The following is a 10,191-nucleotide window of genomic DNA, read 5'->3' on the forward strand; positions in this document are numbered from 1 at the left end:
GAGCTCCCCCAAACCCTGCTGGGCCCCCCCAAACCCTGCAGAGCCCCCCAGTACACGAGCCCTCCCCCCCAGGAAGGAGTGACACGGGGGGGCTTCACTGGGGTGTATTTACTGGGGGGAGTGGAACAGAAATGGGGGGACCTGACCCACACATTGGGGGGACACGAGTGGGACCTTCAGGGTGGGGGGGTCCCCGGCATGGCAGGGGGGGTGGGGTGGGCTTGGGGGGTTCCCCCCACCTCAGGGCCTGTCCCAGGCTGAGCCCCCCCAGCTCCAGGGCTGGGTCCCCCCATTCCCCCCTCCCTGGGAGCAGAGCTTGGGGTCACCTCAGCTCCCGTGGGGGGGGTCAAGGACGGTCAAGGCTGGAGGGGACCCAGGGATGTCCCTGGGGTCCCGCTGCAGCTGCTGCTGCCGTTTCCAGCCCCGCAGCACAGCTGGGGCCTCAAACATCTGGCCCGTGGCCATGGGACTGCAGCATCCCATGGGGATTTGGGATCCCGGGGGGGTTGGGACGCAGGATGCCCCAGGTCCCCCATGTCCTCCTCCTGGCCTCCCTCCCCCATTTTTTCCCCTCCCCGGGAGCTGTGCCCGGCAGATGCTGCACGCTGGGACGCTGGGCTGGGCTCGGGCCGGAGCAGCAGGTAGCACAGGTTTCCCGGGATCCTCCCGTCTGAGCCGGCTCCGTTCCCAGCCACGCCACCCTCCGGGAAGGGCGGGAGGCCACGGGAGGATCCCGGAGCCGGTGGGAGCCATGGGAGGATCCCCTCGGGGCTGCTGGAGCCGCTCCCAGCCCTCGGGAGGGCTTGGGGCAGGGGGGGATCCCGGCCGGAGCTGCGCGGGGGGATCTGTGCTCAGCCCTCACCCAGGGGGAGCGTCCCGGCATCCCCGGTGGATTGTCCCGGCATTCTCGGCGTTCCCGGCGTTCCCGTTATCCCGGCAGCAGCCCCGGCTCAGGCGGGGCCGTAGCAGAGGATCTCGCTCAGGTCGTAGCCGGTGACAGCGAAGGTGTCCCCGGCGGGGTCACAGAAGCGGGCGCCGCACACCTGAGTGTCCGTCACACACTCGGCGTGGCAGTGCTGCACCTGCGGGGGGGCGGAGCCAACTCCAACCCGAATTCCAGGATTCCCACAGCCCCAAGGGCCACGTCCCTGTCCCCTGTCCCCGTGGAGCAGCCCCGTGTCCCCGTCCCAAGCCCGGACTGACCTCGATGTCATCGGTGTCCGGGTTCCTGCTGAGCTTCCAGACGTGGACAAAGGAATCCTCTGCACCCGACAGCAGCTGCCAGGGGAGCAGGGGGACAGTGGGGACACCACGGAGGTGGCAGTGCCACTGGCAGGGTGGGACACTGGGGCAGGATATCAGGGTGGGAGTTCAGGGCGGAATGCCAGGTGGGATGTGGGGTGAGATGGGGTGAAGGTTGGGATTTCAGGCTGGAATTCAAAGTGGGATGTCAGGTTGGGATTTCAGGTTGGAATGCCACGTTGGGATTTCAGGTTGGAATTCAAGGTGGGATGCCAGGTGGAGATTTCAGGCTGGAATGCCAGGGTGGGATGCCAGGCTGGGATTTGAGGTTGGAATTTCAGGTTGGAATGCCAGGTAGGATGCCAGGTTGGGATTTCAGGATGGAATACCAGGTTGGGATTTCAGGTTGGAATTCCAAGCTGGGATTTCAGGTTGGGATGCTAGGTGGGATGCCAGGTTGGGATTTCAGACTGGAATTTCAGGGTGGGATTTCAGGCTGGAATGCCAGATTGGGATTTCATGTTGGAATTCCAGGTTGGGATTTCAGGTTGGAATGCCAGGTGGAATGTAGGGTGGGATGTAGGGTGGGATACCAGGTTGGAATGCCAGGTTGGGATTTCAGACTGGAATTCAAAGTGGGATGCCAGGCTGGGATTTCAGGATGGAATACCAGGTGGATGTCAGTGTGGGATGCAGGCTGGGATACTGGGCAGGATGCCAGCATGGGATGCTGAGTGTGCCCCCAGCTGTGCCCCCAGCTGTGCCCCCGTACCTTGCCGGTGAGCGGTGCCAGGTCGAGCGCGTAGATCCAGCGGGCGTGGGCGCTGACCTGGGCGCGGATCCGCCCCGAGCCCGCCTCCCAGAGCCGGATCTGCCCGTTCCCGTAGCCCGCGGCCACGATCCCGTTCCACAGCGCCACCGAGGAGCACGTGCAGCTGGACACAGGGCCACGTGTCACCACCGCAGGGTGTCCCGTCCTCGTGTCCAGCGCCCCGCGGCATCCCCGGCGCTCACCCAGATCCCGGGATCTTCCCGAGCAGCGTGAACTCCTCCCCGCTGCTCCACAGGCACAGCGTCCCGGAGTCATCGGCTGTCACCAGGTCCCCAGCCCCGTCCTGTGGGCAGAGGTGGCTCAGGGACACCGGGCAGTGTCCCCAGCTCCGCGGTGGCACTGTCCCACGGGCACCGGGACAAGCCGGGACAGCTCCTCAAGTGCTGACGGGTCCCGGCCGGGAGCGGGGCCGGCAGCGCCCGGGGGCGGCTCCGTTGGAACTCGTCCGGCCCTGCCCACGCGGCCACACCAGGGTGGATTCGAGGAAGGATCAGGGCACCCCTCCCTCCCTCCCTCCCTCCCTCCATGAGGATTCCCGGCTCCTCCCGGCCCTGGGAATGCCCCAGTGCAGCCCTGGGAACCCTGGGAGCAAAGCCCGGGGTGGCAGTGGGAGGTGACACAAGAGCTCCGTGTCCCCACGGTGACACGGCAGCTCGGGAATGGCATCTGGGGGATGAATTCCTTGGGGATCCCAGAGCAAGGAAAGTTCAGTGACTCATCAGGGAAAGTGCTGAGTGGGAGGAAACTGGCTGGTGAGTCTGCAGGGACCTGCCCTGGGAGCTTCCAGGAGGTTGCAGGAGAGATGGGAGGGATTTGGGACAAAGGATGGCGTGACAGGACACAGGGAACGGCTTCTCGCTGGGGAAGGGGAGATTTGGGTGGGATTTTGGGAAGAAATCCTTCCCTGTGAGGGTGTGGCTGCCCCTGGGTCCCTGGAAGTGTCCAAGGCCAGGCTGGAGCCACCTGGGACAGTGGAAGATGTCCCTGATGAGATTTAGGGTCCCCTTCTCCCCCCATACCGGGGCCTGGCCCTGCTCGGCCGCGATGTCGGTGATGGGATCCCGGTGCTGCTCCAGGACCTCGCTCAGCGTCACGTTGGTCCCTTTTGGGGGGATGTCAAACACCAGCACGGCGCCAAAGGATGTCCCTGTGGGGTCAGGGGGGTCAGCAGGGGCTGGGCCAGCCCAGGGCCACCACCCTGCCCACGCCCTGGGCTCACCCACGCAGATGAAGCGGCCGCCGGCAGCAGCGATGCCTCGGGCAAACACGGAATGTGCTGGAAGGGAAGGGAAAGGTTTGTGTCACCCTGGGACAGGAACTGGGGAAGGGACCAGGTTTGTGTCACCCTGGGACAGGAACTGGGGAAGGGAACAGGTCTGGGACAGGAACTGGGGAAGGGACCAGGTTTGTGTCACCCTGGGACAGGAATTGGGGAAGGGAACAGGTCTGGGACAGGAATTGGGGGTCACACCCCAGTCCTGGCACAGGTTTGGGCCTGTCACAAGAAGATCTTGAGGTGTTGGTGGGCAGGAGGTGGGGAAGGGGCTCAGCCCGGAGAAAAGGGGGATCAGGGGCTGTGGGAAATGGATTTGTAGCAAAGTTTTAAGGTTTGACAGAAGGGTTGGATAAATGGGGACCTTGTGGCTCTGCACAACTCAACAGGAGGGGACAACCAGGGAACAGGGACAGGATGAGAGGGAACAGCCCCAGGCTGTGCCAGGGGAGGTCTAGGTTGGATATTGGCAAAATTCCTTCCTGGAAAGGGCTGGAATTCCCACCCTGGCAGGGGTGCAGTGCCCATCCCTGGGGGGATGGATCCCCCAGCCCTGTGCAGGTGGCACTTGGGGACAGGCTCAGAGGTGGCCTGGGCAGGGCTGGGGGGCTCGGGGGGGGGGGGTTCACCTGCCGGGAGCTCCGGGACATCCAGGGCGTGCCAGAACACCATGGTGGAGCCATCAGCATCGTACATCTGCCATGGAGGGACAGCTGGGACACTCTGGGGGGACAGGGGGACTCCCAGTGCCCCCCAGGACCCCCCAGGACCCCCCAGGCCTCACCTGCACCCCGCGCTGGGACGTGAGCACCAGCAGCACCCGCGATGGGAGCTCGCACCACGTGGCCTGTGGGGACACAGAGGGGACACTGAGGGACCCCCTGTCCCCTCTGGGGACACTGAGGGACCCCCCTGGGGACACTGAGGGACCCCCTGTCCCCTCTGGAGACACTGAGGGACCCTGCTGTCCCTCCTGGGGACACTGAGGGACCCCCCTGTCCCTCCTGGGGACACTGAGGGACCCCCCTGTCCCTCCTGGGGACACTGAGGGACCCCCCTGTCCCTCCTGGGGACACTGAGGGACCCCCCTGTCCCCTCTGGGGACACTGAGGGACCCCCCTGTCCCCCCATGGGGACACTGAGGGACCCCCCTGTCCCCTCTGGGGACACTGAGGGACCCCCCTGTCCCCTCTGGGGACACTGAGGGACCCCCCTGTCCCCCCCTGGGTCAGCACCCCCAAAACATCCCTCCAACCCCACCTCCTGGGGGGTCTTCCCCTGGAGAACCCCCAAAATCCCCTCCTGGGGAAACCTCTCAAATCCTCCTCCACGTGAACCCCAAACTCCCACCCCTGGATCAGGAACCCCCCAATCTCCTCCTGGAGCCCCCAAATCTCCTCCTGGAGCCCCCCAAACGCCTACCTCTGGAAAAGGAGCCCCCAAATTTTATCCTGGAGGCCCCAAATCTCCTCCTGGAGGTTCTCAAACTCCTCCTGGAGCCCCCCAAACCCCTCCTCCTGGAACAGAAGCCCCCAAATCTCCTCCTGGAGCACCCCAAATCTACTCCCGGAGCACCTCAAGCTCCTACCCCTGGAACTGGAGCCCCCAAATCTCCTCCTGGAGGTTCCCAAACCCCTCCTGGAGCCCCCCAAACTCTTCCTCCTGGAATAAGAGCTCCCAGGCTCCTCCTGGAGCCCCCCAAACCCCTCCTGGAGCCCCCCAACCCCCTCTGAAGCCCCCCAAACCCCTTCTCCTGGAATAGGAGCCCCAAAATCTCCTCCTGAAGCCCCCAAATCACCTCCTGGAACAAGAGTCTTCCAGTCTCCTCCTGGAGGCCCACAAAACTCCTACCCCTGGATCAGGAACCCCCAAATCTCCTCCTGGAGCCCCCCAAACCCTTCTCCTGGAACAGGAGCCCCCAAATCTCCTCCTGGAGCCCCTCAAGCTCCTACCCCTGGAAAAGGAGCCCCCAGGCCCTTCCTGGAGCCCCCCAAACTTCTCCTCCTAGATCAGGAACCCCCAAATCTCCTCCTGGAGCTCCCCAGTCTCCTCCTGGAGCCCCTAAACCCCTTCTCCTGGAACAGGAGCCCCCAAATCTCCTCCTGGAGCCCCCAAATCTCCTCCTGGAGGTTCCCAAACTCCTCCTCGAGGCCCCCAAACCCTTCCTCCTGGAACAGGAGCCACCAAATTTTATCCCGGAGCCCCCAAATCTCCTCCTGGAGCCCCCAAACCCCTCCTGGAGCCCCCCAAAGCCTTCGTCCAGGAACAAGAGCCCCCAGGTTTTCTCCTGGAGCCCCCAAATCTCCTCCTGGAGAGCCCCAAACACCCCCTGGAGTCTTCCAAACCCTTTCTCCTAGAACAGAATCCCCCAAATCTCCTCCTGGAGCCCCCCAAACCCCTTCTTCTGGAACAGGAGCCCCCAAACCCCTCCTGGAGTCCCCCAAACCCTTCTTCCCTAAATCTCCTCCTGGAACAGAAGCCCCCAAATTTTATCCTGGAACCCCCAAATCTCCTCCCGGAGCCCCCCAAACCCTTTCTCCTCTAACAAGAGTCCCCCAATCTCCTCCTGGACCCCCCCAGCCCCTCTCCCAGGCTGCAGTTCCCCCAAATTCCCCCAGACCCCTCAGGGGGCTCCTTTCCCCTCCCCACACTCTGGACCCCACAGAATCCTGAACCCCCCGCCCCATTTCAGTGCCAGGGCTGTGACAGGACCCACCCCCCCCCCACAGTGCCAGGGAGGTGCCAGGGCCGGGTGCCACCCCCTGCTCGCTGCCAGCAGGACCCGGCCCGGGCTGTCCCCGTCCCTCACCTGGGTCAGCAGGGGGGTGCTGAGGGCAGAGCCCCCTCCCCTGGCCTGCAGCTGCCGGGGGGGCCCCTCGCTGGCCAGCAGGCTGAGGCTGGAGCCGTGCACGGCCCCGAAGGCGGGGGCGCGGCTGGGCGGGCACAGCACGGCCAGGTTGTTGTACAGGGCGGAGCTGCTGCTCCGCAGAGCCAGGCTCCGCTCCCGCCGGTACGGCCTGCGGGCAAACCGGGGCTGCCAGCGCCGGGGGGCACAGCCGGGGGGTGCCAGGGTCGGGGGGCACAGCCAGGGGGGGTTTGGGGCAGATTCTGGGGGAGCTGGAGTGGATCTGAGGGGTGGGGAGGGAATAGAGAGGGAATGGGGGAGGATTCAAGAGGGGCAGGGATGGGGCTGGTGTGGGGCTGGTGATGGGTTCAGATGGGGAGGGGCAGATCCAGAGGAGCAAGGGGCAGATCCAGAGGAGCAAGGGGCAGATCCAGGGGGTCTGGGGGCAGATCCAGGGGGCTGGGGGCAGATCCACCCCTCTCCCCTCCCAGCGCCCCCCACAACCCCCGGCCCAATCTCCTGTGCCAGGGACCCCAGCCCAGCCCCACCTCACGGACCCCCCGCCCTTCCCGAGCCCTTCCCGAGCCCCCCGCCCTGCCCGTCCCGCCCTCCCCGAGGCCCGTTCCCCCGCGGTTCCCCTCAGTGCCTCCCGGTTCCCTCCCGCTTTCCCTCAGTGTCCCCGGTTCCCTCCCGGTTCCCCTCCGTGTCCCCCGGTTCCCCTTCAGCCTCCCCCGGTTCCTCTCAGTGCCCCCGGTTCCCCTCAGTGCCCCCGGTTCCTCTCAGTTTCCCCTCAGCGCCCCCGGGTTCCCCCCGGCTTCCCTCCCCCCGTCCCCGCTCACACGGCGCTTGCCGCCGCCATGGAGACGCGTCGCGGAGTGATGACGCAAAGGCGGGCGGCGCACGGTGATTACGTCACGTTGCCGTGGAGCCCGGGACGCCAAAGGGGCGGAGATGGCCGAGGTGGGACTGGGAGGGACTGGGAGAACTGGGAGGGACTGGGAGGGACTGGGAGGGACTGGGAGAACTGGGAGGGACTGGGAGGGACTGGGAGGGACTGGGAGGGACTGGGAGAACTGGGAGGGACTGGGAGGCGGCGGAGCGGGGCAGAGGGGGCGGGGGATGGCTGGGAGGGGATGGGGGATGTGGGGAGTTGGGGTGTACTAGGATATACTGGGGTATACTGGGATGTACTGGGGTGTACTGGGATGAGCTGGGGAGCCATGTTGTGGTGGGCTGGGAGGTACTAGGCTATACTGGGATGCACTGGAATGCACTGAGATGTACTGAGATGTACTGGGATGCCCTGGGATGCACTGGGATGTACTGGGATGAGCTGGGAGGCCGTACTGGGGTGGGCTGGGGGGTACTGGGCTATACTGGGATATACCGGGATGCACTGGGATGTACTGGGATGTACTGGACTATACTGGTGAGCCATGCTGAGGTGGGCTGGGAGGTATTGAGCTGTACTGGGATGAGCTGGGAGTCCATGCTGGGGTGGGCTTGGAGGTACTGGGCTATACTGGGCTGTTCTGGGATTTACTGAGCTATACTGGGATGTACTGGACTATACTGGTGAGCCATGCTGAGGTGGGCTGGGAGGTATTGAGCTGTACTGGGATGAGCTGGGAGTCCATGCTGGGGTGGGCTTGGAGGTACTGGGCTATACTGGGCTGTTCTGGGATTTACTGAGCTATACTGGGATGTACTGGACTATACTGGTGAGCCATGCTGAGGTGGGCTGGGAGGTATTGAGCTGTACTGGGATGAGCTGGGAGTCCATGCTGGGGTGGGCTTGGAGGTACTGGGCTATACTGGGCTGTTCTGGGATTTACTGAGCTATACTGGGATGTACTGGACTATACTGGGGAGCCATGCTGAGGTGGGCTGGGAGGTACTGGGCTATACTGGAGCGTAGTGAGATGAACTGGGATGCACTGGGCTATACTGGGATGTACTGGGGTGTACTGGGATGAGCTGGGAGGCCATGCTGGGGTGGCCTGGGAGGTACTGGACCATACTGGGATGAACTGCGATGTACTGGGATGAGCTGAGGGGCCACGCTGGGCTGTGTGGCAGTGTACTGGTCCATACTGGGATGCACTGGGCTGCGTGGCGGTGCACTGGTCCATACTGGGACACGCTGGGCTGTGTGGCGGTGCACTGGTCCATACTGGGGGACACTGGGCTGCATGGCAGTGTACTGGTCCATACTGGGACACGGTGGGCTGCATGGCAGTGCACTGGTCCATACTGGGACACGGTGGGCTGCATGGCAGTGCACTGGTCCATACTGGGACACACTGGGCCGTTCCCGCGGGGGCAGGGGGAGCTGTGGGTGTCTCTGTCCGGAGCAGAAGGGGAAATCCCGCGGGGCCGGCACCAGATCGAAGCAGGACAAGCCCCGGGCGCAGCCCCGGCAGTCCAAGAGGGGCTCCCCCAGGAGCTCCGGGCGCACCTCGATCCAGCCCAGCCCGTCCCCGGAGCCCCTGGAGCCGCTGGATGTGGAGCCCATCCTGGACGAGCTCCTGGAGCGGGTCCTGACCGAGGTCGCGCTGGCGGCCGTGGCTCGGCAGGTGAGAGACCCCCCCCTCCCCTAATTTGGGGAGGTTTTGGGGGGGTGGGAGGTGCGGGCGAGGTCTCAGCGCTGTGTCCCCAGCGGGTGCCGTTCGCGGTGGCGCGGGCGCGGGATGCCATCCTGTTTGTCGCCGAGTGGCGCTTCCTGGTGCGGGATGAAAAAGTCCCGGAGCCCGAGGGGGACCCGGAGCCCGAGCGGGACGGGGTCTGGAAGGAGGACGAGGAGCCCCCGGCCGGCATCTGGGACTCGCGGACACCGGGCGTTGGCGTTGTCGCCGTCGCGGAGGCCTCTCCGCCCTCGGAAGAGGTGAGAGGTTCCCCGAGTCCCCGGAGCCCGCCCGGGCCGTGGCATCGCGGTGTCACCGCACCGGGTCCCCCCTGTCCAGCTCTCGTCCGAGGAGCTCTCCGAGGCAGAAGAGGCTCAAAGTCCGCCCGTGGGTCCCGGTGAGGTTCCCGCCGCTGCTCCCGCCGTGGGTTTCCCTCGGCCCCGCGGTCCGGTCCCGTCCGGGGCTCGCCCGGTGACAGCCAAAGGTCCCCTCGGCCGTGACACCGCCGCTGCTCCCGCCGTGGGTGTCCCTCTGTCCCCGGGCCAGGTGAGACGTGCCCCGAGCCCCCCTCCCCGAGACCCCTCGGGCTGACTCCCAGCGGCTCCGTGGCGTCACCCACGGGGTGGGGACCCGACCCCCTCACCCACACCGGGTCCCTTTGCCCGCCGTGCCAGTCCCGGTCCGCAGCCGCCGCCGCCGCTCCTCCCGTGCAGCCTCCCGTGCCGCGGCCGCCGCCCCGCCCGAAGCCGCCCAGCGCTGCCCAGCCCCGCGAGCGGGGCCGCCGCCTCTCCCGGTCCCCCGAGAGGAGGCGCGCACCCTCCCGAGCCCCCGGGAGGCGCCGCCAACCCTCGCGGCCCCCGCAGCCCCGGGCGGCCCCGCCGGAGGCGCCGCCGCCCCCGGTTCCGCCGCCGGTCGCGCCCCCGGAGCCCGCAGCGCCGGCAGCACCGGAGCCCCGCGAGCAAGAGGCACCGCCGCCATCATCATCCTCCCTCTCCAGCGCGGGGTCCGTCCATCCGCGCAGACTCTCCCGCAGCCCCGGGGTGCCCCGGCTCGGCGCCCGGCGCGGTGCCGCCCGCTGGGTGCTGCCCGAGGTGAAGGTGCTGGACGTGAGCACCGAGGCCGAGCGGCCGCGCTTGGGAGCATCGCGGACCCGGTTACCCCTGCCGGGATCCCTCGTGCAGGTGATCCCGGCGACCGCCAGGGCCGCCAGGGCCGAGCCGCAGCTCTGCGACCCCTGGCTGGCCTCGGTGCGCCTGGCTCCCGGTGTCACCGTGCGCTGGGGACGCTGCGAGCGGCGCGGGCCCGCCCTGGCGGGGCACGGCGGGGACGAGCAGGGGGACGAGGCGCTGAGGAGGGCGGAGAAGGACCTGAAACC

At 66.5% G+C, this 10,191-nt stretch overlaps 1 protein-coding gene across 1 annotated transcript; it reads right to left on the bottom strand.

Moving 5' to 3' along the window:
• Positions 1 to 175: 175 nt before the first annotated feature.
• On the bottom strand, positions 176 to 7,057 carry WDR54 (WD repeat domain 54). The gene is made up of 10 exons (XM_066549265.1): positions 7,032 to 7,057; positions 6,157 to 6,364; positions 4,132 to 4,194; positions 3,977 to 4,043; positions 3,294 to 3,350; positions 3,094 to 3,221; positions 2,257 to 2,357; positions 2,015 to 2,177; positions 1,204 to 1,278; positions 176 to 1,082 (listed from the first exon to the last, which is right to left on the bottom strand). Exons 1-10 carry the CDS (start codon positions 7,049 to 7,051, stop codon positions 951 to 953), a joined length of 1,014 nt encoding a protein of 337 aa, XP_066405362.1. The 5' UTR covers positions 7,052 to 7,057; the 3' UTR covers positions 176 to 950.
• Between the last annotated feature and the right edge of the window lie 3,134 nt (positions 7,058 to 10,191).

Source organism: Molothrus aeneus, chromosome 4, assembly GCF_037042795.1.
Source record: "Molothrus aeneus isolate 106 chromosome 4, BPBGC_Maene_1.0, whole genome shotgun sequence".
In the NCBI taxonomy this organism is placed as follows: Eukaryota; Metazoa; Chordata; class Aves; order Passeriformes; family Icteridae; genus Molothrus; species Molothrus aeneus.

Coding starts and splice junctions, on each gene's coding strand:
- WDR54 (XM_066549265.1), bottom strand. CDS start 7,051: ATGGCGGCGGCAAGCGCCGT. Junction 4,044..4,131: donor CGTCCCAGCGCGGGGTGCAG/GTGAGGCCTGGG, acceptor CCTCCATGGCAG/ATGTACGATGCTGATGGCTC. Junction 2,358..3,093: donor CCGAGCAGGGCCAGGCCCCG/GTATGGGGGGAG, acceptor CTCTGCCCACAG/GACGGGGCTGGGGACCTGGT.